The sequence below is a fragment of the Alexandromys fortis genome, unplaced genomic scaffold, assembly GCF_014885135.2.
Source record: "Alexandromys fortis isolate MF-2015 unplaced genomic scaffold, M_Fortis_MF-2015_v1.1 scaffold_37, whole genome shotgun sequence".
NCBI classification, from domain to species: domain Eukaryota; kingdom Metazoa; phylum Chordata; class Mammalia; order Rodentia; family Cricetidae; genus Alexandromys; species Alexandromys fortis.
Window position 1 is genome coordinate 7,054,470 of NW_026067914.1, and position 26,900 is coordinate 7,081,369.

Sequence of the window (26,900 nt, forward strand, 5' to 3'; positions counted from 1 at the left end):
ACACTACATATAGTGGAATTTAATTTATTTTGGCTAGCTAGCTCTGTTATCTTGATATGGGCATGTTGAATTTTCTGCTAGAGACATCATGAAACACACCTTAATTTTCACAGAACAGGCTATTTAGTATGTCATTGGTCAAATAAAACAAAACTAGATGACACCCCTGTTTCCAGCTGTTGACTGGGAGTTACCTAACCTATGGGACTTTAGAAAGAAATGAAAATTACAAGGCCGCGCTGTGCAGTACACAGGCTGGCTTGCCAGAAGAATCTTGAATGTGAGCCAACATGGTGAAGCTCCGTCACATACCCAGAGCCCATGGAGCTGGGTAGGTAAAGAATGTGGTCCTTGAGGTGGGACAGAGTCTGTCTGCCTGGCCTAGGAGGGCAGCTCTGCAGCCCCAGCCTCTAACACTGTTGGCTAAATAGTGCCAGGTGACTGAACGTTTTCAGAGGAAGCCAGAAGTACAGATTTCTGTGTGACTTTCCTGATCTCCAGCTAGCCGTAGCTAAGTTGAGAGTTTCAAAAAATGTGTCTTTGGGGGATAGCTGGATCAGATTCCACCAGATTTCAGCCTTCAGTTGACAGCTGCAATTCATATACTTACCTTTACACTCCTAAATCGAGTGAGCCTGCGAAAGAGTTTTGTTTATGTAGTTGTGTAGTGTTAGAAATTTCAGTTGAGGCTGGGTGGTGGTGATGCACACCTTTAATCCTAGCACTCAGGAAGCAGAGGCAGGTGGATCTCTATGAGTTCAAGGCCAGCCTGGTCTACAGAATGAGTTCCTGGACAGCCAGGATTACACAGAGAAACCTTGTCTTGAAACCAGCCCTCCCATTCCCCAAAAGAAAGAAACTCTAGTTGAAACTAGCTGTAATATCTCATGCCTATAAATCTCCACATTCAGGAGGCTGAGGCAGGAGGCTTGCTGTGAATTTGAGGACAACATAGGCTATAGAATGAGACCCTGTTAATTTTTTTTCAAACTGAATCTTAATGAAAATTTTAAGTAACATGTGTTAGCATTAGTAACATCCTTTTATGGAAAATAGCCATCCAAAATAGTAAAATGGAACAGCACTGTTTAGCATTTTGGAAATAGATGCCAGCTGGATTCTTTTATTCAGTCTTTTGTGGTATGCTGAGGATCAGTTAAAGAACACCGTGAAGCTCCAGCTTCAGGCCTGTGCATTTGGAACGGAAGGCATAGTTAGTAGCTGGACTGAGAATATTATTTGACAGTGCAAATGACAGTTTGACAAAGGTCCCAAGGACCTGTCATTAAAGTCCCTCAGTCTCTCATACTTTGAAAAAAATTAGAGAATGCATTTTGTTCTATTACACATTTGGAAAATGCTGGTCCATGGTTACACATCTAAATTGACACATTAATACCGTTCTCTTACAAGAAGAGTGATGATGAGAAGCTGTTCAAGTAATGTCAGGTACTAGTTTTCCACAGTTTTTGTTTTAAAGCTTATTTTGTTTTGTCATTGGCAACATTTTGTAAATTGCTTTCTGTGAATTGATAAACTCACTTTATTCAAATTTTAAGTTTTGTTAGAAATCTAATTTTTTGAGGTTTCTTCCAGAAGAACTGTATTTGCATCATTTCCTTCTCTCCTCTCAACTCTTGCCACGTCCCTCCCTACTCCTAAAGTTATGGCCTTTCTTTATTGTTTTTACATGTGTGTGTGCATATATGTATATACATACACACATAACCTACTAAGTCCATTTAGTGTTCCTTGTATGTAACATATGTTGATGGCTGACCACTTGGAATTAGATAACTCATCAGGGGATCATCCTTGGAAACCCATTCCCCCTTTCTCACTTTCTCAGTTGATTGCACAGAGCTCTTCCCTAGGGCAGGGCCTAGATGTGGGTTTTACCCGCCCACATTGGCATGTCAGCTGGTGTTCTCGTTATGCAGGTGTCTTACTCATATTATTGAGGTTTCCTGGGCACAGCTGTTTCCCAGCAGGTGTCCTGATCCTCTGGTTCTTTAAAACCTTTCCACCTTTGTGCATGTATCACTTAGAGTTGGACACGCCAGATTTCTTTCACTTGTTTTCTACATTTGACCAGCTGTGATCTCTGTCATGGTCAACATCTGCTGTAAAAAGAGGCTTTTTTGATGAGGGGTGAGAGTTACATTTACCTATGGACATACGGATAAGTATTTAAAATACAAGTCCAATGAGGTAGCTGTTGGTTACCCCCAAGTTAAAAGTGCCAAGTTGCATCATTGATACTGTCTTCTGGCTGGTCCTTTTCTGGTCTGTAGGCATCACAGTTAGATGGGCTGGTGGCTGCTTTTCTCCGTGGCAGCTTGCCTAGCTCCCTCCAATACCATAAGAGCTAGTCCTCTAAAGTCTAAACATGCACAGTTTTTGTAAAGGAACTCTTATCTCATAGGACAGACCCTTTATGATATATCATAGTCAAGGTTATAAAATTGATCATTTAAAAATTTATTATTAGTGGGGACCAAGGACATGGATGCTGCAGTACATGTGTGAAGGCAGGGAACAGCTTTGTGGAGTTGATTTTCTCCTTCCACCTTTGCTCGTCATCTGGGGATTGAACTCTGGTTTGCGCAACAAGTATTTTACCTACCAAGCTATCGCTTGGGCCCTAAAATCTGTCATTTTTAACCTTCTGTTCAAGGACATTCTTGAGTGAATTGGATTGTTCTTACTAGTGGAAACTAATTAGCAAACTGTGTAGTTGGGTAGCGTGCCTGGACTGGTGCTGAACCACTGGCAGGTTCACCAGCCACGGCTACTGTGCTGCCAGTGCGTGTCCCACAGTGGAAAATGGTTGTGGTATTGCAGGCCACCCATAAGGGTCTCGGGTCTCAGGACAGTGCATAGTACACTTGGAAAAGCATACTTTACTTGTGACGAATGAAAATGAGGGTTTCTACCTTCAGCTTTAAGAGGTTGTGGTGTGGTCTGTGGGAAGAAAAGAAAGGATTATCTATACATGTGGGGATAGGCTCCTCCTCCATCCCTACTACATGGGAAATTAAGATATCGCATATTTTCGCCAGGCTTTGGAACTGAGACATAGAAAACAGTCTCCTGAAAAGTAAAGAGCCTCTGGGCGGTGGTCTTTAATCCTAGCACAGAAGGCAGAGGCAGGCAGATCTATGTGAGTTCAAGGCCAGCCTGGTTTACAGAGCAAGTTCCAAGGAGAGGCTCCAAAAGCTACTCAGAGAAACCCTGTCTTGAGGGGGAAAAAAGTGAGGTGAAAAGAAGAGCTAGCGACACTTGTTAGGAGTTTTAGGAAGCCATGTTCCCTAACCTGCCACAGTTATATGTTCCAGCATCTTCCGTGGTGTATGCACAGACAGCAGTAAGATATCATACAGGATAGAGCTGACACATCTGCCACAGGACAGTCAGTCGTTCCCCCTTCCCCATCACCCCCTTTGCTTGAAGTGACCATGAGAATTTAGTGAGTTTAATTCCTGCAAAATGACTGGCATTTAAAGCTGCACTGCCATGGTGGTTGATGCCCCAGTGGTAGTAACAGTAACAGGGCTGCTGTCACCAGCTAAGTGAAGGTCCATGTGAGACTGTGAGCAATGCTGAATCTCACTGCCTAGTCCTGTTTTCGTTTTTGTTTTGTTTTTCTTTTTTAAGATTAAATCTTTGTCGTTGACTGTGTCCAGCCACTTTGTTTTAAAGCTATAAACATTTCTGTCTGAACGTAAATGCTAAGCTCATCTGCTCCCTGTTGGATTTTGAACAGTCTATCTGACATTTTCCCTTTCCTCTCTGTAGATCTGGTGTTGGTCCTGCCACAATGGAAGTGCCCTTTTGAAAATGTCAGCACTGCCCAAAGAGCAGGACGATGGTGCTCTGCAGATCCAGAAGAACTTCTTGGACGGGTCAGTACTCATTCCACACTTTGTTCTGGGTCCTTAGCTCCTGTTCTCTGAAAAGCAGGGAATAAGTACAGTTCTTACTACGTGTCCGTTCTGCTTCCCTGCTGGTAGCTTTCTGTTGGAGGAATCTGAGAACAGCACTCACTGTAGTCACCTTACAGGAAACCAGTATAATCATTAGGAAGGCCAGCTGCTCTGCAGAGATTCACAGAAGTATCGGGCAGAGGGTGGGGGAGGGCATGATGGCTGTAACATTAGCAGCTGTCAAACAGAGGTCATGGGGTGTTACTATACTGTTCTGCTATTATATGGAGTAGAAGTTTCTCAAAATAGTTTATCTATCTATCTATCTATCTATCTATCTATCTATCTATCTATCTATCATCTATCTATCATCTATCTATCATCTATCTATCTACTACTTTTATGCGTATGGGTGTTTTGCCTGTGTGTATGTCTGTCCCATTCCCTGGGACTGGAATTATAGATAATTGTGAGCCTCTGTGGGCTGAACCCAGCTGTTCCAGAGGAGCAGCCAGTTCTCTTAACTACTGAGCCTTCTCTCCAGCTCCTCAAAAATAAATTTGATAAATTCAAAGTAGATAGCTTAAAATATCTACTAGTAGGTTATGTAATTAAATTGCTTTGACTTAGACATGTCCTCCATTTCCGCATCTGCTGGCTCTCTAAGTGAGGATTGAATGAGGTGATCGCTGCAGGGCCCTTAACACTGCAGCTTGTGGCTTGTGGCACATGCTCAGGACTAACATGCTATTCAAATTGATGTTTGCTCTTCTAACCTCATGTTACTTTTTTTTTTCATGTTACTTTTTGACACCTAGAATTTACAAGACCATTCACAGGCCACCCTATGAAATTGTTAAAACCGAAGATTTATCAAGCAACTTCCTGTCCCTGCAGGAAATCCAGAATGCATACTGTAAATTTAAGCAGCTGTTTCTGATAGGTAAGAATCGCGAAATCTTTCTGTCCAATGGGAAGGCTAATGGCGGTGGGCAGGGACCCTCAGCCCAGGGTTATTCACAAGCACTGTCAGGCTATAGGAGAAGCCCAAGGCACCAACTGTCTCTGTGGTACTGATCCTGCCCAGGTCCCCAGGCTCTTGCCGGAGCCTCTGTGGCAATGGTCACATAACCATCTCCCTCCTCTCCTTCCCCTGCATGCCACCTTTCATGGTGAACATCTTAACTTCTCTCTAAGGTTTAGAACTGTGGAGTACCAGGAGCCATTGACCTTCATTTATAATGTAGAATATTTGTTGGTTTTCTCTGGTTGACTTTTCTCCCAAACTGGGAATACTTTGATTTAGCCCTCGTTGGTCATGTACAGTTTCTTATAGTGCAAAACAATTTTGTTAATAAATGTAAAAACATTCCAGCCACTCCAGACCCCACCTCACCCCAGCCACATTTGTCTTCCCTCCCAGCCTATTAGTAACAACTGAAATCCTGCCGACTTAGCCATTCTTAGTAGCCTGTTGATTTTTATTTTCCAGTTTTGGTTTTTCAAGACAGCATTTCTATATGTATAGCCCTGGCTGCCCTGGAACTCGCTCTGTAGACCAGACTGGCCTCAAACTCAGAGATCTGCCTCCTAAGTGCTGAGATTAAAGGACCACCATGCCCAGTTGAATTCTTCCCATTCTTAAACCAGCCTGTCCTCTGGGTTTGTCATGTTAGAGATAGCTTTTCCTAACTTTGACTCCTTAGCCTAGCACATTCTTTACTATTTTAGGGTTTGTTCAGCTGACATTGACTTTTCATTGCGTATACTGACTGCTGGTACTGTGATAAAGATAGCTGATAGAGAAAGCTGTTTTCCCTTGGGAAACAGAAACACCATTGTACACCTCTAACCACAATGTGATAGACATTGTAAGGTAGATTTGAAGTAGATGATCTTACTGTTTGACCCAGGACTGTGATTCTACAGTTGTGTTTTATTTCACGCAGTTGGAACCCCTGATTGTACAGCCTGGGGTGTCGTGGCTATGCTGTAGCATCATGCTTTGGCAGGTGTGGCTGTGGACAATAACCTGAAGTCCCCCCCCCCTTTTTCTGTTTACAGATAACAGTACAGAATTCTGGGACACAGATATAAAGTGGTTTTCTCTCTTAGAAAGCAGCAGCTGGCTTGATATAATCAGGTATTTTAACCCGTTATTTTGTACATGAATTGTACAGTTTTCTAATTCTGAATTGTGGAGGAATTGACAGATCCCTAGTCTGTCACGGTTAATTATTCTGAGATCGTATGTTTAGTTCAGGGTTGGGCTGCACCCTTGTCCCCACCCCCAGGATTTCTCTGTGTTGCCCTGGCTGTCCTGGAACTCAAGATCTACCTGTCCCTTCCTCCCACTGGGTTGGACTGCATTTTATGATTTCTGTTTATAATTTCTTTGTACATTTGATAAGAATTGTCCAGCACTCTCCCTGCTTACAAAGAAGTACAGTCTATAAGGAAGACAGTCTGAGACGACAGGAAAAACTGTAACCGTTCAAAACTGACAGAGATGGCAGTACTGGCCTCCCAGTGGGAAGGACACTGACTTCTCATTGGATGTTATCCTGAACTTTATGCTTCTTATTTCTTATTCTTAATGTCAATGCATCATTTTGGTTTAGAATTGAGTCTCAGAAGAGTTATATTGCATTTTCTAACTCACAGCTCCTCTCAGCTGCCATTAACTAAAGGACACAGCAGAGGCAGCTATAGAACAGATGTGGGCCAGGGACTACTCAGCCTGTGCCGCACCTGAGGAGAGGGAACTGTTCCCATCCAACCTTGCGTGCTCTCTCTTACATTCATCAACCTTTTTTTTTTTTTTTTTTTTTTTAAAGATAGGGTCTCTTCATAGCCAGGCTAGTCTCAGCTCCCAAGTGCTGGCATTTTTCATACTGCTGCAATCACAGTGGCCATCATTTGTACTACTGAATAATATTCCAACATGCACACGCATGCACACATAAATTTGTACTCAGTTTGTCAATGAGCTCTCATGTACACATAAATTTATACTCTCTCAGTGAACTCTTAGGTTGCTTCTGTGTTTTGATTAGTGTGAGTGTTGGTGTAGTGTGTGTGGAGGTGTGGGTATCTAGGATCCTTCTGTTCCTTTAGTGTGTGTGTGTGTGTGCTCTTATATATCCATAATTTTTTATAGGTAGGTGAGTATCAGTAAGTAGTTATTATTTCCTTTTCTAGCCTTTTAGCATGAAGAAATACAAGAAAACTGAAAACAATTCACACTGCCTCTAAACTTGTCTATAGGACAAGTTCCAGAACTAAGGCTCCTGTTCTCATCTCTCTTCCATGTTTAGACGCTGCCTGAAGAAAGCAATAGAGATTACAGAATGCCTGGAAGCACAGAACATGAATGTTCTGCTCTTGGGTAAGAAGCACATGGGTGACTTCGTTCACTGGGAGTCAACTTTTTTTTCCCTTGGTTTTTTGAGATAAGGTTCTCTGAGTAACAACTGTGGCTGTCCTGGAATGAGCTTTGTAGACCAGGCTGGCCTCAAACTCACAGAGATCTACCTGCATCTGCCTCTCAAGTGCTGGGCTGAGAGTCAGCTTTTGTTTTGTAGCTTTAACTTATGGCATCGATTTGTTTCTTCTCTCTTTTCTTTTTTTTAGCTCCTAATTCTTTGCCTCAGATTTCACTGTTACAGTTTCAAACAAAATCCTTTCACTTGGACCTTGCAGACCCACTCACAGCCCAAGACGGAATTGTTTGGTGTCTTTACCCAGCAGTCTCTGGGATGCCCTCTTTGCACAGGAGACCTGCAGATGCATAGAGTTCTTGCCTGTGTGTGGACAGCTTTGTGCAGTTGCCACGGGAAGTGCAGTGCTGGACCGTGGCTTTCCTCTCCTCAGTGGGGTATTTGCTGTGTTCTGGGATCACACAGTCTGTAAAAACCCCATCAGCCACCTGCAGCAGAGCTGTTGTGAGTGCTTAGATAGGAGCTGAAGCGTTACCTGTTCTTTAGATCTTAGTTCAGTTTGTTTTTGGGGTGCGGGGGGCGTCCTCACTGTGTTGCCCAGGCTGGCTTCAAATTCCTGGGCTTAAGTGAGCCTCACAAGAATCTGGACCTACAGACGTGTCGCCATCCTGGCCTGCTTTGTAGAGGACCTGAGGTTTCTAGCCTGATGCTCCACATTGAGTAGGTCGTCTCCTGGATTCTGCCCCTGGTGTTCATCACGTCTGTGATGCTTCTCTTATTGTAGCTCCTAAGAGCAAATTGGAAAAAAATGTTCCTTCTCATGACTTCTGGACCACCTGGTGCTAACTCATCAGCTTAGCACTGAGTGCTCTTACTGAGCACTTTGTGTGAACAGAGCTCTATGCTTTTCCTTCTAGACGCTTAAAAACAATGGGAGCATTACCTTAAAACTATTTATAAAGACACAAGAAGAATATTATTGGAATTCTGAATAGCTTGTAAAGAGGGATGAGATCTGAGAGGTGTGAGAGACCAGAACAGATCCACCAACCACGGAGCTGTGCACTGTGAAGTCTGGTTCTGGTGGAAGTGAAATGTCCCACCCCTCTGGCGTCTTGGCCTGTCTTCTGCAGTCTCATGTTCTAGCCCTTACTGCTGTCCCTAGGGTGTGGCACCAGCACCTTCGGATGAAGAGGAAAGTTGCCTTCCAGATGTGAGATGGGCTGTCCTGACAGCCCTAGCGGGCAGGTGCAGAGATGAGTTAGGTCTCCAGAACCTTCACTAAAGACAGAAGGGGCATGGCAGCATGGACTTGTAAGCCCAGCCCTGTGGGAGAGGAGACAGGATCACTGGCACTCAGTGGACAAGAAGGCAAGCCCACTCCTGAGCTGCAGGCCAGTGAGAGACCCTGTCTTCCAGGCAGGGAAAAGTAGATGGCACCCAAAGAACAACACACAAGATGTCCTCCAGGCTGGCCTCCACATGCACACGTGCACTCACACACACACACCCATCCATCCACCTATCCACAAATCCTTGTATAGGTCGTTCTGTTTGTTTTGGAGGAGTGCAAGCCTGAGCTCTAGTGCATTGTAATATTCTAGGGAGAGAAAGTGCTTGCAGCATGAGTATAGCTCTAGTTCTCTAACCCTCAGGGTATGGCCTCCATTGCTGGAGAACGTTTTTTAAAAAAGCATTTTGAGCCAAGCAGTGGTGGCGCACGCCTTTAATCCCAGCACTTGGGTTGGGGTGACAGAGGCAGGCAGATCTCTGAGTTTGAGGCCAGCCTGGTGTACAAGAGCTAGTTCCAGGATAGGCTCCAAAGCTACAGAGAAACCCTGTCTCAAAAAAAAAAAAAAAAAAAAAAAAAAAAAAAAAAAAAAAAAAAAAAGGCAATATGAATTGCACCTTTTTGAATGGTGTGGGGGATAAAGAGGAAGCCATGGGAAATGTAGACCTGGCTTTAACATCTTCAAACTCTAAGAATACGTGACTGTGGCTGTTTGTTTGCCATTGCTCTAAATCAGTAGTGTTAGGTAAGTCTGTGAAAGGACTTGGGCTTTGTGGGTTTTATGAAGTGCACTCCAGGTGGTCACATGGAGGATTATCAAGGAGAATTCCTCCTGTAGGCTTGGCAAGGAGAAGCAGGCGCCTCTGTGCTCCTCAGACAGAACAGAAAAGAGTCTTGTGACTGAACCGGTCATTTGATGCAAAGCAGCCCGTGAAGGACAGGAAGTAGAAGAAAGGGTTCTGAGTCCGGAGCAGTGAGCAGTGACTCAGGCTTTCTCCCCAGGAAGGAAATGCAATAGACTTCATCTGCAGTCAGGCGGACCATCAATGTTGCTAGCTACTCCTTTATGGTACCTGTGGATGCTGTGTGCTAAAAGTGGAGTTTTCAGTGCTCCATTTGTTCAGTAAGCCGATCTTTGCTTAGCACACTACCATGTGCTGGAACCTGTCCTAACAAGCCAGAAGCAGTTTATCTCTCCCTGGTTGGCCCTTGTCTATAGGAAGTAAGATAGACCTTGGTGTGGGGAACCCTGCTCTTAGCTGTGTAGGTGAGAGCACTGCCTCTTGGTAACACCGTGTCTTTCTCCTTGGTGCTCTTGCTGGGCCCTTCTAGAAGAGAACGCGTCTGACCTCTGCTGCCTCCTCTCCTCTCTGGTGCAAGTGATGATGGACCCCCACTGTCGAACCAGGACTGGGTTCCAGAGCCTCATCCAAAAGGAATGGGTCATGGGTTGCCACTCTTTCTTGGATCGCTGTAACCATCTCCACCAGAATGACAAAGAGGAGGTGAGTGCCCTTACTGCAGACTGTTGCAGTCCTAGGGAGAAGGGTTCCCTCTCATCTGGTCACTGTCCTCTCATAGAGGCTTCTCAAGTGCATACTTGACAGACATCAGCAAACTGGTCAGCTCATCGCAGATGCTTTGAATGCTGTAAACAATATGGAAATCCTCCCCAGGACAGAAAGGATATCAATAAGTGTGTTCAAAGTCTTCTAATTGTGTAGAATAAGGCCGTATATACGTTTCATACTAAGAGAAATACTGGTTTTGTAACACTTATTTACAAAATAACTCAGGAAAAAAAAATCCTTCAAATCTTGGCTAAATTAAACTTTGTAGTTAGTGATGTTTGGTGTCTAAATTTGCCACAGGAAGTACGCTTAACACTAAATTTTCCTTGTGTTGGTGCCATCCATTGTTAGAGCCTTTGTAGTGCCAAGAGAAGTGTGCCCTGAGTCACAGCCTCTTCTGTTTCTTTTTGGGTATCATTGCTTTGTTGTTTGGGCAAGGGTGTTTGGTTATATTGCCAAATATTATATTGGTTGTCCTGGAACTCAACCTTCCATCTCATCATCCCAAGTAGCTGGGATTACATGTATGCACTACCACACCCAGCTTGCTTCTCTTTAGATGAATGGTTCAGTGTCTCAGATCTGGGAGCTGTTTTATGTTTTGATTTGATTTAATTTTAGACAAGGGCTTGTGTATCCCAGGCTGGTCTCAACTCATTATGCAACCAAGGATGAACTTGAAGTTTAATCCTTCTGCTTCCACCTCCCAGGCACTGACATTATAGGCATGTAACACCACAACCAGTTTTATGCAATGCTGGATATGGACCCCAGGGTTTCAATGGTACTAGGCAAGTAGAGAGCCACACCCCCAGTCTTAGTTAACATTTAGTTCATCTCTAGATTGTGGTGTGCTTTTTTAGGCAACACCAATATAAACTCCTTGGTTCTCTCTGATAATTCGTGAAAGAAAAATGGAACCAACTTTATTTAATTAAATCATCTATAGAATGAACACATGCCAATAATGTGAATTTTGGCTTTTCTTATTCTGGATCTCTAATCAGCATGTCTGTGATGCAGCATAGCTTGGCCCAGCATGCTGTGTGAATAGAAAGCCTGTGGCTTCTGCTCCTCGGGGCTTGACAGGTTCCTGGAGAGCCTCGGGCCTCTGTCACTATGCCTGCTAGTTCTTTCAGGCCAAACCTGTGCTCTTCTGAATGTTATCAGACTTAAGAGAAACCACCGTCTCTCAGTCTTGAAAGGGACTTGGAGGAAGTAGGTTGAAAGGCTAATGTGATTTCCATACTTTGATAGACAGAGAGGTCTTTGGAAAGATGTACTTTTGCATGTCTTGAGAAAGAAAGACTGACAGACTCCGTATCTAGTTAGGAAAGAAGTCAGTAGAAGGTGTTCACTCAGCACACATAATCCCGGCTTACTGTACAGTGAGGTTTTACATTTTGCTTAGTGATGTTGCCCATAATATGTGCTGTGAAGCCTCTCAGAACCAACATGCGGTTCTGGAGAGCTAGCTGGTGTGACTTAACGATGTTACTGATGTAGAGCTGGCCTTTTGTCCAAGAGTTCTTACTGCTGTCCTACCAGCTCCATGTGAGGCCTGTGTCTCTACTCTTGTAGAAGGTGGACACTATCACATTGTTGCCTTACCCTGTTAGAGGACCACTGGTGGATCGAGAAGAAAGTTCCATGAAGTGGTAGCACAACAGAGAAACTGCCAACAGAGACTTGCCCCTGAGTAGTCTCCAGAACCAAGCTTGCCTGTTGTCACGGGGCAGAGATGAATACTCCTATTTTATTGACAAAATGTAAAATGGCAGTCATCACTAAGTCCTGTTTTTGCAGCAGAACACTGTATAGAAGAATGGAATTCATTTGATTGGTGTTTAGTGTTCCGTATCACCAAAGCTGATTGCAGGCACTCAACGTGTTAGTTCACATCCTTCTGTGGTTTTAGATACTTGTCTTTGACACAGTAGGAACTGCTAACCCACAGGGAGGTGGTCTCCCCTGAGAATGCTCATCACTTGGAAAGGATTGTCTATTGTTTGTTTCCCAGAGGGGCAGGGCTCAGAAGCTCCTGATGACTGTTCAGTGAGCTCAGGACAGTTTGTGCTGGGCCTAGCCTTCCTAAATGATGTGTTTTGTTTCCACATAGGTCCCCGTGTTCCTGCTTTTCTTAGATTGTGTCTGGCAGCTGGTGCACCAGTACCCCCCAGCATTTGAGTTCACAGAAACTTTTCTGACTGTTTTGTCAGATAGCTTATATATACCTATTTTCAGCACCTTCTTCTTCAATTCGCCTCATCAAAAAGATACTAACATGGTAAGAGTCCCTTTTAGAGACCCCTGGGCCAAAGAAACTGCATCTTACAAACTCGATTCATAACAGTGGCTCTGATTCATAACAGTATTCAATACTGGTTATGCGCCAAACATTGCTTCAAGTGATTCCCAGCTATTCCTACCTGGGGACGTATTTAGTCCTTGCAGCACACTGTAGTTATATATTATTATCCCTGAGGAAGCTGAAACGCAATAATCATCTAGCCTAAGATCATATAGTAAATATTTAAGATTGGAGTTTGGGAATGGAGACAAATTAAAAGTTATTCTTTTTGAAGGTAGACCAGATGCCCTCTCTTTATTACCTTCATACCTAGAGTTATTCTGGGAAAAGAATGGACTCCAGCGTTTTGGTTTTACATCTGAAAGCCCTTTCGTCCCCACTCAGCTCAGCCTGTGTTCCAGGTATAAAGTGTCTCTGTTAATCTCCATGCCTTCATCTAGCCCTCTCCTGCCTTGGGACGGACTTTTAGTTGGTAAATTGCCAAGTTCAACAGGGAAGCAGAAACAATGGAACCTGGCGTCTTAGTGACACAGCCCTGGGTTCAGCCCTGTAGCTTGCCAGCTTCATACACTCAGACAGTTCACTTCTGTTTTCTGAGCCTCGGTTTCCTCAGGGGTCAAGCTGGGAAAGTAGGGGTTAACTCACGCAGTTGTTGCAAAAGTGCCCAGTCTTATAGCTGCCATAGACCACTAGACCACTGAAATAAGGGCCCTTCTCACCCCGCCACCAAGAGCTTCTGCCTTGAGAAACGCAGCCTGTGTGCATTCATTCTCAGCCCCAGCCGAGCACTCTTCCTGGAGCCTGTTTCTGAGAATGTGTGTTTGCTTTCCAGCCATTCCTGGGAGCCATGGTGACCTGTGCTTGTTTTGGCAGGGTAGGAAAAGTGTGAATCCACAAAGCAAGCCTTTGACTCTGCTCACCGTGTGGGATTGGTCAGTACAGTTTGAACCCAAAGCACAGACATTGCTCAGAAACCCTCTCTATGTGGAAAAGCCAAAATTGGACAGGGGCCAGCGGAAAGGATCACGTTTCAAAGTAAGATGTGCTTGTTTTAACACCCCACCAACAGTGGCTCCTCCATCCTATGCATGCGAGGACAAACACTACTTCATGGATCTCTCTTGGTGTGTTCCCTCTTAATACGGTGTGCAGTTGGGGTTTGTGGTGCTCAAGTTATCGGGGCTCATTAGCGGTGCCTTCAGCAAATCTGCCTTTGCGCTGATGAGACCTGTCACTGAGGCTGCTGCCGCCACAGTTATGCTTCATGGAATTGTGCCTCTTACCCCGTCTCTGTATCGCTGGGAGAGTAAGGAATCAGTGCATCGCTGGGAGAGTAAGGAATCATTGATTACTAAGGCTTTCCTTCACATATGCCAGTTTATAAATTTCATAGCAAGACTTTTTCTTTCTTTTTAAAAAAAGTTTTACTGCTTTATTTTATGAGTATGTGTGTTTTATCTGATATATGTCTGTGAACTACATGTGTGCCTGGTGCCCACAGAGCCCCTGAATTGGGTTTATAGTCAGTTATGAACCTCCATATAGGTGCTGGGAATCAAACCTGGATCCACTGGAAGTCAGTGCTTTTAAACACTGAGCCATCTCTCCAGCCCCAAGACTTTTCCTAATAAACCTATAAGCTGAGAGTGGCAAGCTTTGTATCGAGATCTACCCTGTCTCTCAGCTCTACCTGCTCTACTGTTGTGACAGAAAACAGTGGTCCTAAATGATGAGAGTGGGCCCAGTGTTTTACACAAGTGTCACCCCAGCATTGGCTCCTGGACTAGAGTTTTCCAGTCTGTACCCTAAGCCACAAACAGCAAGTCTTTATTTTCCTTTTAGATACTTCTTCCTGATTTTACTAATTATTCTACCCTGAAGTTCACTAACTGACACACAGTTTGAACAACATTACCTAGCTCTGTCACCTGGCCTGCAGTGTCTGACAGAGCCCTCGGTGATGGCAAACCCACGTCCAGGCATGTCGTTGTCTTTCTCACCACTGTCCTTCCTATCCTGCCTGATCCGCAGTCCCTGGAAGCCTTGTCAGTTCAGGCACGGAACAGGTTCTTAGTCTAAGGAAGCTGGGATCAGGTGAACCAAGACCAGCACTTGGGGACAGTGACAGCTGCGGAGCGCTTAGCCCGCCTGCCATGTTGCCCTCTTAGCTGTCCTCAGGCCCAGAGTAGATGCATCCCTTTTCTGCAGCTGGAGCAAGATGGCTGCAGGTCAGCACAAGTCAGCCAGAGATGAGCTTTTCTTTGGTGTGCCATGTCCCCTGGTGGCAGCCTGCACTAGAGTCACAAAACTACCGGGTGCCTATGGGGTAAGGAGCCACTGAGGCAGCTAAGCACCCCTTGTCTGATGTCCTCCCTGTCTCCTACTAGAGCCAGTGGCAGTTGATGTGACCCAGGGGTGGGCGGATTGCAGGTTGTGTAAATGAAACAGGATTGGAGGTGAGCTATAAGGAATTTGAAGGCCTTCCTGTGAACACCAGGTGCCAGCTGGGGCACCATGCTGAGAGGACACATGGGAGGGGGTGTGGGCAGAGGCTTCCAACACCAAGCACCATGGGTGACATAGGTTCCCTGTGGGTTTGTCCCACACTCCTGTCCAGCGCAGCCTGGTGAGTACGGAGAAGAGCGCCCACTGGTGTCTGGTGTCTGCTGTCTCTGCGTTGTGCTGTTCAGGGTAACCTTGCGTGTCTGTATATTTTACTTATTATAAATTACTACTTATTTCCATAATCCGGAAATACTTTCTTTGTAAATTTTTTTACAAGGATACACACTAGTAAAAAGCATGTTTGAAAATTGGAGTGCCAGCCTCAAGATAATACTTTTACTCTAGTTTCCCTTGGTTTGTGTTAAGATCTCACATTGTTGGCTCAGGCTGACATGAAATTATGTAATTCAAGCTAGCCCTAAACTCCTGGCAGTCTCCTGTCTCACCCTTCCGAGCACTGGATTACAAGCTTATGGCTCTCTGCTCCTATACCTTAGGAGCAGAGCAGTTGGCAGAAAACAGTGTCTCCTCACATTTATTTGTACCTTTTCCTTTGGGCATCGATGAAACCCACAACCTCTGACTTATCTTCATAACCCTCTCATGGTGTACCCCAAAATATAATGCCTTGCTTTGCTACTGAGAAAGCTAGCAAGCCGTAACAAAATGTAAAGCTCTCATGTTTCTTGTTGTGTGCAGCCTGTCAAGAATATCTGGCCAAGTTAACCCATTCCTCTTGGCCATTGCCTCTGCTCCCAATGCCTGTTGTCTGAGAGAGACATGTGACTTCAGCTGGAGTTCTCACTGAGTGCCTGATAAGCTGAAAGGTTGTTTTGTCTGTGGGATAAGATCTCCAGGTGGTCAATACTAATACCTGAAGATGTTCAGAATTACTGCAGTAAAGAGTTCTTAAGTTCTCCAAAAAGAAGCATTTCTTCCCCTTTAAATGATATGCTAAGAGTGGTGGCACACACCTGTAATGCCAGTGCTTGGGAGGGAGAAGCAGGAGGACCCCAGTGTTTCAGGCCAGCCTGGTTTACGCAGTGGGTTCCAGGCTGTCCAGTGCTATGTAGCGAGAGACTCTGTCTCAAAAAGCCCCCAAGACATTTAATGGAAATCATTAACTGTGTTTCTCTAAAGCACTCTGTGCCCATTGGTACCCCTCTTGCTAAAAGGACTAGTTTATCCCAGCATGCCTTTCTATGCATACTGGTTTCCTGGTTTCTTTCATTTGTTGATGGCACATCATGCATATAGATCACTCAGTGTCACCAAGAACAGGAAGTCCCTCTCTGTGTGCTATACCATTTTAATGGACACACATGAGATGGCAGCTCTGATGTCCCTTGACACTGCTCACAGCAGGATGCTGCTGCTCTTTATTGTTGTTATTATTGTTTTTATTATTATTACTATTACAAAAACAGTTGTCACCTTGCCTCTTAACCAGATATTCTCTTTTGTGTTTTCTTTCAAAGCATCAACGACAACTTTCTTTGCCACTTACCCAGTCTAAGTCATCTCCCAAAAGAGGATTTTTCAGGGAAGAAACAGATCATTTAATCAAAAACCTTCTAGGCAAGAGAATTAGTAAGCTTATTAACTCTTCCGATGAGTTCCAGGACAACTCTCGAGAGTTTTATGACAACTGGCATAGTAAGCCCACAGACTACCATGGGTTGTTACTGCCTCACATCGAGGGGCCAGAAATCAAGGTGTGGGCCCAGCGCTACTTACGTTGGATTCCAGAAGCCCAGATCCTGGGTGGTGGCAGAATGGCTACTATGAGCAAACTCTTGGAAATGATGGAGGAAGTGCAGAGCTTGCAGGAGAAAATCGACGCGAAGCCCCACAGACAGGAGGCTGTGCATACACAGGCACCGTGCCTGCTCAGGAACTCTGCCCGCTTGTCCTCCTTGTTCCCGTTTGCACTGCTCCAGCGACACTCATCCAAGCCTGTCTTACCCACCAGTGGGTGGAAAGCTCTGGGGGGTGAAGATGACCTGGCCAAACGAGAAGACGAGTTTGTGGACCTAGGGGATGTGTGACCTGTCTCCTCAGGGACTGTGAAAGAGGCATGCCAGAGGGTGGGACAGTTGTTCCCTGGACTGGTGTCGTGTTAGCCCAGTGCTGTGCAGAAGAAAGCGGAGGCTTTCGGGAAGAGAACTGCTTCTTTTCTTTCCCAGGTCTGAAAGATGATGCAATTAAAGCCGTGCCTCTAGTATTCATAGGAAGGAGTTCCTCCTTGACCTGTCATAGGATTGGGGTTGCTTCCTGACGCCTGTATAATATGTACACAAAACGCCTCACGGCCAGATTGCAGTGAGAGCTTCCTCCTTCTGTCTTTTCTGTGCCAAGATAATTACGTAGCCATTGGGAACAAGAGCAAGGTCAGCTTTATGTGGTGTCTGTAAATGGAGAGACAGAGGTATTAAGATACGTGCTTTGACTTATACCACAGCATATTCCAGCGCACCCCTCGGCACACGCGTGCACACACACATGCACACACACAGTAGAAAAGCTGGAAACTTCCACTGGTGTCATTCTAACATTCAGTCCCTCCTTCCCGGACTGTAACAAGGCGGGGTGGTGGCAGCCACCTACCCTCTTTCCTTTGCTGACATTCCCACTTCCTTCTTCCTGCTCCATGTCATCTGCACTGGCCACCATGGTGCAAATCATCCCAGTGTCTTGCTGCTGACCTGTTGATTAACTGGGGGGATCCCTTTGTCTTCCCAGGGGAGTGCCCGTTCCTTGGAAGCCCTCCGTTTTGAGCTTGCATTTTGCCCTCTACTTATGTATGGAGGCTCATGGCACCTGGACTGTGCCTCCCTGCAGCCCCTCAGCTGCTCCCCTCGCCTTCCCCATTGCTGTCCTAGATGCTGGGGTAGGCAGGTCACTTTTGAATGTGGCTTTCACAGGAAAGCAATCTTGAGTGTCAGACGCGATTATCACGGGATGCCTCAGTGACTTAAAAAGCCATAGAAGAAACTCAGCTCTGCCTGGCCACCTTGGATCTGCTGTTTTAAAGATTTCTATTTTTTTAGGGTTTGAAAGTCTACTTTGTAAGGATCAGTCCTGTCGCTCTCATGGAGCTAGGTCCAATCCCACAGAAGGCACGGAGCGTGGAGAGTGGGAGGGGCAAGAGACCTCATCCGAGAATGTCTCAAGAGTTTGCCTTTCCACATTTGCTGTTCGGGAGCGATCCTGTTGAGGAAATCTTTCTGTTGCTCACAGGCAATAAGGTGTTTTGAAACTTCACAAAGAGTTCCTTCTGATTTGCACTGAATCATCTTCTGTACATAGTGATCATTTTTCCTCTTCTCCCCTCCACACCACTGCACAGGCCAGGTTGGTGTGTGGAGTCGGCATGATGAGGGGAGGTCAGGATTTATGTTTCTAGGGCCAAATGCACTCAGTCTTGGTTGCCTTAAGAGTCTCTCAGGCCAGGTCCGTGCTCAGCCTGTGATAGGGAATTCTAAAACATGCAAGTCCTTAGCTCCCTCAGCTCGCATCTTCGAGCTTACTAAACTATCGGTAACCGCCACTCCCTCTCTGCCACTACTTCCTAAATACGCAGCAGAGAGAACTATTTTTGTTACCATATTATAACGTGAATATTTCTATGGTAGCCTCTACCATCTTAGTGATTTCCTTTCCAAAATGCCTCATGTGATGTTTCATGCCTCACAAGATGTGGTTTAAGGCACAAGGTCATGACCCTTCTTATAGCAGTTGAATGTGCATTGAAATATTTTTCTATTTTTTTAAAAACCCCAATAGTAAAAGTAAGCAAGCTGTTGTAACCTATGTGGTCATGACAGTTTATGTATTTATATTTGAAACCAGATTTCTATAACTTGTATTTGTGTATAGAACTTTCCATGGGTTTATATATTGTTAATTTTTATCCAAGACTGAGATGTGGATTGTGTTTAACATTAAAAGATAAAATAAGACCATTTGTTTAAAATGCACTGTGCAAGTTTGGAAGTGTATATTGATAACTTACTGTATATAATACCTGGCGTTTGTTTATACCTCCAAGTTTTTACACTGAAGATAAGCTAGCTTTAATTAAACTCAAAAATGTTAAGGGGATGAGCTGTTAGGCTGAGTCAGTATAAACGCGCAGTTTATTTTCTGGTGTTAATGAAAGTTTATACTCATGTCTCACAGCCCTGTAGCTGACTGCAGAGATTAAACACAGCTTAGAAGCAGCACTGTGATTGATGTGCGTGCTCTGACTCCCGCTTTGTCCTTCTCGTTCATTCAGGGCATGATAAGCCTGCCCTGGGTTCTGGCAGGTGCTTCAACACACAGCTCTGGGAAGCTCAAAGCTGTTCTTGTGGACCGCCCCTGTGTATGCGTACACCCAGTGTGGTTGGCAGGTGATGGATACCAGTATCCAAACAAATACTTGAAATTCCCGATGATGATCATATGCTGGAAGATGGGTGGTGAGCTGGCCAGTAGGTAATCCTTATGACCCTGGGTTAATCCCTGGGACCCAAAAAAAAAAAAAAAACTGACCCCCATAGGCACCTGCTTGTCTGTGCTCCCCACACAAAATAAATAAGGGTAATTTCTGGTGCTATGAAGAAAAAGTAAATAGGGTTAGAAGCCCTCCGGGGTGAGTAAAAGACAGGTCTCTCTCGTGTCCTCGAGATGAGCTTCTGTTGCACCTTTGCTTTGTGGGGATCTGTGTTGTTGCTCCCCCCCCCCACCCGAGACAGGGTTTCTCTGCAGCTTTGGTGCCTGTCCTGTAACTAGCTCTCGTAGACCAGACTGGCCTCGAACTCACAGAGATCTGCTTGTTTCTACCTCCCGAGTACTGGGATTAAAGGCGTAAGCCACCACCACCCGGCAAGGATAGGGGCTTATATCATTCAGGTTGGAATATGTTGCTTGTTTTGTTCTGAGAAGTTCTGTCTCTCTGGCTCCCCATGCCTTTGCTTGTCCACACCCTGAAACACTACCCAGTCTGGCTGGCCTCCTCTCCTGTAACCAAAACCCAGCCTTGAGACGCCCCACAAATCCAATAGGCTCTTGTTGCTGCCACATTACTCTCAGACTTAATTTTGTGATGATTGATTTATTTTTATATCACGTGCATGAGTGTTTGCCTGTACGTATGTTGTGTGTGTACCACTTGTCTGCCTGTTACCTGAAGAGGTCAAAAGACGTCATTGATCTGGAGTCACAGATGTGAAACTAAGCTAGGTCCTCTGCAAAAGCAGCAAGTGTCCTTAACCACTGAGCCATCTCTCCAGCATTTCTCTCCCAGCCCCTTCCCCGACTTCTTGCTTAGATATTTGTATTATATTCCTTTTTAAAAATTTATTTGTATTTTTTGTTTTGCCTGCATCTATGTCTGTGTGAGAGTTTTGAATCTCTGGAACAGGAATTACAGACAGTTGTGAGCTGCCTTGTGGGTGCTGGGAATTGAATCCGGGTGCTCTGAGAGAGCAGTCAATGCTCTTAACCTCTGAGCCATCTCTCCACCCCCTGTATTATATTCTTAACTGGTTAAGACCCTGGAGAGTCACAGCTTCCTTATTTCCCCATCTCTTGGTCTTAGGCAATCTGAGGTTTCTCACTCAATTGTTGTACAAATAATAAAACTCGGAGACAGATACTGGAGTGCAAGCTGAACGATCAGAGAAGCAAAGCAGCCAACCACTAGAGAGCTCTTACCTCTATGAGATCCTCAGACTGAAAAGAGCGAGATCCTCTTTCCCTTAATCCTCAGGCTGAATGCTCTGAGCTCCTGTCTTCTCCCACCAGGGTGACCCCTAACTCACAGAGACCCATCTGCCTCTGTCTCCCGAGCGCTGGAATTAAAGGTGTGTGCCACCACTGCTTAGACTCTGTGGCTAACTAGTGTGACTAGCCCTGCGCTCTGATCTTCAGGCAAGCTTTATTTGTTAGCTCACAAACAAAATATCACCACCCTCAATTTTGCTTCTTGTTTTTAGCCAAGGGTATGGCGGGGGCACTTAATGAAGGAATAAAATGGAGCATTTCCTTCTGTCCAGTAAGAAACAAGTTCCTGTTAAGAACGAGCCCAGTGCTTCACTGTCCTTTCATGGGACAGACTATAGAAATAACCCAACTAAAGCCCATTTCTGAGCTCTGGCTGTAGTGGCTCTCCAGGGCTGTGGTCATGCACCCACTGCAGCTCACATTTACAACACCATGCTTGGGGCAGGATGAATTGGAGCTAAGCGTCTGGAGTATGCGCGCTTGTGCACACACACATGCGCACACGCACCCTGCTGTAGGAATAGGCTCTGCAGTGCTGTGTGATCTCACATGACTTTACGCTTCTTTCTGTCCTGTGTAATCTTGACTGTCAACTTGATTCACCTAGGAGCCAAATTTCAGGGCTCATCTGAGGCCATTTCTAGAGAGGTTCAACTGAGATAGGAGGACTCACCCTGGATGTGGGCAACACTGATCCATGGGCTGCTGGAATTTAGGCCACACAAAAAGAGAAAGCCAACTAAGCGCCAGCCGTCTCTCTGCTTTCACAGACTGCAGACACAAGTGACCCGCCTCCTGATTCTTACTGCCATGAAGAATGCAGCCTCAATCAATCTCTCTCTCTGTGTCTCTCTGTGTCTCTCTGTCTTCTCTCTCTCTCTCTCTCTCTCTCTCTCTCTCTCTCTCTCTCTCTCTCTCTCTCTCTCTCTCTCTGTCTCTCTCTCTCTCTCTGTCTCTCTGTCTCCTCTCTCTCTCTGTCTCTGTCTCTCTGTCTCTCTCTCTCTCTCTCTCTCTCTCTCTCTCTCTCTGTCTCTCTCTCTCTGTCTCTCTCTCTCTCTCAGGTATTTTGTAACAGCAACAAAGAAGCCAATTGATAGATGTATCAGAAATCTCCACTGCCCCACTGTGCATAGCCCATGCACCACTCTGAACAGTATTAGGATAGGCAAAGGAGAGGGGTGATTCCAGCTTGTCAGAAAACTGTCGTGGTGCTTACATGTGAGACTGATGGCCTGACCAGCATGGGCAATGCAGCCAATGCCATTTATATAGTCAAGGGGAAAGTATCTTGTTCAGTTGGTGGTTTTATGCCTTTAACAACAGGCTTTGGTAGCCTACTTAGGCCTAGTCTTTTGTCTTTTATATTGTCTTTAATAATCAAAGGGCATGAAGATTGTTAAAGTGGCTTTTTGGCCACTTATTTAAAAAAAAACTTTATAGTCTTAAAAAGCCAACCTATAAATTACTTATAAAGTACCCCACCCAGCATGCATAAGGCTCAGATTCAGCTTCCAGAAAGTGAAAATTTTAAAAAAAATGAAAGGGGAAAGATTGATAAAGTAACTCTGGACTGTTGGATGATCGTGAGTGTGATGTCTGGAGTTACTGTGTGCTGGCACTAAGATTAAGTTGGGGTAATAGATCTGCAGGAGACAAATAGCAACAGTGGAATGACCTGGAAGTAGTAATTAGACAATATTTCTAATTTTTATATTCCTGTGCTGATAGGCATTCTGTTTGCTTCCTTTGAGACAGGGTCTCACTACATAGCCCTCCCGGTCCTGGAACTCACTACATAGGCTGGACTCAGAGATCTGCCAACCTCGGCCTCCCAAGGGCTGGGATTAAAAACTGAGTACCACCATGCCTGGCTACAGTTTTTGTACTAATTCAGGACGATGTTTAAATGCTCCGAGAGATAATTGGAGACACAGGAGGGGTAATATGCATAGGAGTGCATTGGTCATTTAAGGGAGGAGAGTTGCCCCAGCATTATCAAGCTACCTGGCCCTAGAAAGATGCAATGGGTTCTGGAGAAGAGGAAAGTGGTTCCTGTAGTCATTCTGGAAACTGAAGAAAGCTAGAACATCTGTGCCTTCCCCAGCCCTTTCTCCTATTCTGGCTTGTCTGCAGCACCATCTGCTGTCTAGATCCCTGACCTCAATGCTTTCTACTCTGGTCCCTTCTCTTTAGTCATGCCCCCATATGCGGCTTGGCTTGAATTGTGAGCTGGAGGGATGGCTCAGTAGTTAAGAGCACTGACTGTTCTTCCAGAGGACCTGAGTTCAATTCCCAGCAATGGTGACTCATAACTATCTATAGTGAGATCTGATGCCCTCTTCTGGCATAAAGTCATACATGCGGAGAGAGCACTCGTTAAATAAATAAATGAATGAATGAATAAATAAATCCATTTAAAAAGGTATTTTAAAAAACCGCGGAATTGCTGTTATTAAAGTAGAAAACATTCCGTGGGTGTGCCAAGGCTGACACTAGAAACGCTGTAGGAAGCATTCTGTGAGTGTGTCAGGGTTGACACTAGAGATGCTATAGAAATTCTGCCGTGGGTGTGCCAAGGCTGACACTAGAAACGCTGTAGAAAGCCTGTGAGTGTGAGATTCCAGCCACCATGTGGTGGCTCACAACAGTCTGTAACTCCAGTTCCAGGGGATCTGGTGTCTTCTGGCCTCTGTGAGCACCATATCCATGCAAACGCATGCATAAAATAAAAATAAAATATTTAAGTGTATGAATGAAAGCCAGGAGCAGTGATGTATGCCCTTATTGCCAGCACTGGGAAGGCAGAGGCAGGAGGATCAGAAGTTCAAGGTCATCTTCAGATTTGAGGACCACCTGGGATGCTTGAGATCTTGTGTGCTCGTGGAAGATGATACATCAGCCCTTTTCCTTTCTGAGGGCTGCTTGCTCTTGGAAATCTGCTGGCGTGTATAAATACCACCGAGATATGGGCAGGACACCTTTGCTGCAGTCGGAAGGGCCCTTAGAGGATTCCCTCCATGGTCAGCTAGGGACAGCAGGTTTGCCAAGACTTCAAGCATGGCTCCTAACTAGCATAGTCTAGCCTAGATTAACATACTAGTAACCCCCAATCAAGGCGTCCAAGTCTCTGCGACATGAAGCGATCCTCAAATATCTAGTTGCTCTTCCTAGTCTCAAGGAGGCCTGCGGATTGGGTGCCCCATCTACTTCTCTCAGTGTTGCAAAACCAGCCTGTGCATTCGGTTTCGTAAATGCCTTGGTTGGTGTCAGATTTATCGGGGTCTAGTGGAATTTAGGGGAGGCCACTGTTCTAGACTGAGTTTCTGCACCAGGCCCCAGAAAACCAAAATGAAGTCATTCATGCCACGTAATTAAACGGCAACCTTCAGGAAGGAAGAAAATCCCCAACAGACTAGCCATTATTCCTAAGCTGCAGGGGCCCAGGCAACAACGTGAGTCAGTGTAGGGAAGGTCCCTGTGCCTTAAAACCTCACAAGAAAAACAAGCTGCTGTTAACCTACCCGCTGTTTCCTTGTTCTTGCTCAGAACAGCCTTGGCAAGGCAGTTCTCCTGCTCTGCACAGAGGAGAGCCTTTCTACTTTAAAAAGTTAAGAAGTATATTTATTCATTTACAATTTCATACATGTATGTAGTACATTCTGCTTGTTCTCATCCACGCTCTCTTTTGGCTTTCTTCCAAACCTATCCATGCTCCCTCCTCCCAGCAAGTTCCCTTTTTGTGTTCATGTGTTTTTATTTTGTCCTGCGAACCAGTGATTTTAACCAAGACTGTCTATGTGACCTGGGCATGACACTATACAACTGTCCCTAATAGGTTCGACAGTGGACCCATATATAAAGCTGCCCGTCCTCCCATGCCCCTGAATTCTTCAGTAGCCGATAGTTCAGCAGGGAGAGCTATTCCACGAATCCCCCCCCCCCCAACTGATAACTGGCGTGGGTAACCACAACTACTCTGTGTTCATGACTTCAGTTGCTGTGTCACACCCAGAAGACAGCATGTTGTTCTTTGTCCTCTCCCTGTCTTCTGGACCTGACATTATTTCCACCTCTTCTGCCACAATGTTCCCTTAGCCTATGAGAAGGTGGGATAAATGCTCTGTTTAGAAATGAACACTCAACTGGATGGTGGTGGCACACGCCTTTAATCCCAGCACTCAGGAGGCAGAGGCAGGTGGATCTCTGAGTTCGAGACCAGCCTGGTCTACAGAGCTAGTTCCAGGACTGGCTCCAGAGTGACACAGAGAAACCCTGTCTCAAAAAACCAGGAAAAAAAATGAGCACTTAACTGTCCCTTTTTCTTAGCACCTCGATATAGTCAAGAGTTTCTGCAATCACTTCCTTCATTGTAAAGAGAATGGCTAAGGGAAGCATTTGTCCATGGTTATAAACATAGAAGTTTAAAAAATAGTTTGACACCATGTCAATTAGCTAAAGAGTAGTGAGATTCCCCCTAGGGTCTTCAGCCTCTTCAACTATGAGGATTTTTGTTATTATGTTTGTTTGTTTGTTTTTTCAAGACAGATTCTCTGTGTAATAGTCCTGGCTGTCCTGGAACTCTCTTCGTAGACCAGGCTAGCTTTGAACTTACAGAGATCTGCCTGTCTCTGCCTCCCAAGTGCTGGGATTATAGGTCTGCAACACCACTGCCCAACTGACCATGAGGTTTTGCTTGGGTTTGCAGTAACAAACTTCAAGTCCCTCCTGCACACTGACCGAATCCAATCATAAAGCAGTTATTTTGCCTATGACAGGGCAGAATAGAGCTAGGTGGGAAAACTAAACTGAATGCTGGGAGAAAGTAGGCAGAGTCAGAGAGACGCCAGGTAGCTGTTGAAGGAGAAAGATGCTTGCCAGAGTGTGGTGGAACCTTGCTGGGAGGCCACAACCTTGTGGTGATGCACAGGTTAATAGAAATTGGTTAATCCAAGATATAAGAGCTAGCCATTAAGAAGCCTGAGCTAATAGGCCAAACAGTGTTGTAATTGATACAATTTCTGTGTGATTATCTTGTGTCTGAGCGGCTGAGAAATGAACAAGCAGGCTCCGCCTACATTTCTCTTTATCTTTCAATCAAAGTGTGTGGCATTTTCAGCAATAGGGTCTTATCATCTAGTTCTGGTGGGCAACCAGGAGGGATGGATAGAGTCTGTTGCTTTAGGGACTTTGGGGCCTCCCTGACCAACAGTTTGTAAGAAGGTATCTCACATGCTGATTCTAGAAGCATTGTTATTTGTCCAAGCAGGATATAATTGACCTTCTAACTCACATTTTTTAACAGTATAGGCATGCTTCACCATGCCTTCTCTTAATGCGACAAATGAGGTTCAACAAGTTTATTGCTTCTCAATTTGTCCCCCTCCCACCTGCAGGTGTCACCGCTTGGGGTTAAGATGAATGCTGTTAGCTTCTAGTGGCTTATGGTGGTGCCAAACACCCAACAGTGCGCAGGACAGGCCCCACCCCCAACAAAGTAGCGTCTGACCCTGCATGATAACAGCTCAAGGTTGAAAAACGTCTGAATTCGTGCCCAAATCTTTAGCTTCTCTGTTACAGTTGACGTGGCCTTGAGACATCCAGATGCTTCAGAATTACAGCAAAGTACTTTCCCCTTCATAGTAAGACATAGTAGGACAACTTTTTTTTTTCTTTTTTGGTTTTCGAGACAGGGTTTGTCTGTGGTTTTGGAGCCTGTCCTGGAACTAGCTCTTGTAGACCAGGCTGGTCTCGAACTCCCAGAGATCCCCCTGCCTCTGCCTCCCGAGTGCTGGGATTAAAGGCGTGCGCCACCACCGCCCGGCTGAGACTTAGTGTTATAACCGAAGTTAGACATTCAAATGCACAGCTGTGCCTCCTTCACAGGCAAGCTCACATGGCATCTGCTGGCATTGTCTCTCTTGTGAGCTCCCTCTAAGGTTGTTTTCCTGTCTTTTATTCTCCCTTTTCTCTGCTTTAGTTACTTTTCCTATTGCCGTGAAGAGATACCGTGACCAAGGAAACCTGTAGAAGAAAGTGTTTAATGGGGGCTTACAGTTTCAGAGACTGAGTCCATGACCATCATGGCAG

General features: G+C 45.2%; 1 protein-coding gene across 2 annotated transcripts in view; it reads left to right on the forward strand.

Moving 5' to 3' along the window:
* Positions 1 to 19,276, forward strand: part of Mtmr12 (myotubularin related protein 12) — a 68,338-nt gene extending 49,062 nt beyond the window's left edge. For both annotated transcript variants that reach the window (XM_050139079.1, XM_050139080.1), the window contains 8 exons: positions 3,799 to 3,905; positions 4,745 to 4,869; positions 5,991 to 6,069; positions 7,244 to 7,314; positions 9,990 to 10,162; positions 12,348 to 12,515; positions 13,413 to 13,574; positions 16,523 to 19,276. In XM_050139079.1, the coding sequence (XP_049995036.1) occupies positions 3,799 to 3,905; positions 4,745 to 4,869; positions 5,991 to 6,069; positions 7,244 to 7,314; positions 9,990 to 10,162; positions 12,348 to 12,515; positions 13,413 to 13,574; positions 16,523 to 17,092 (1,455 nt within the window). In that variant the 3' untranslated portion in view covers positions 17,093 to 19,276. The remainder of the gene's footprint in view (positions 1 to 3,798; positions 3,906 to 4,744; positions 4,870 to 5,990; positions 6,070 to 7,243; positions 7,315 to 9,989; positions 10,163 to 12,347; positions 12,516 to 13,412; positions 13,575 to 16,522) is intronic.
* The last annotated feature ends 7,624 nt before the right edge of the window (positions 19,277 to 26,900 follow it).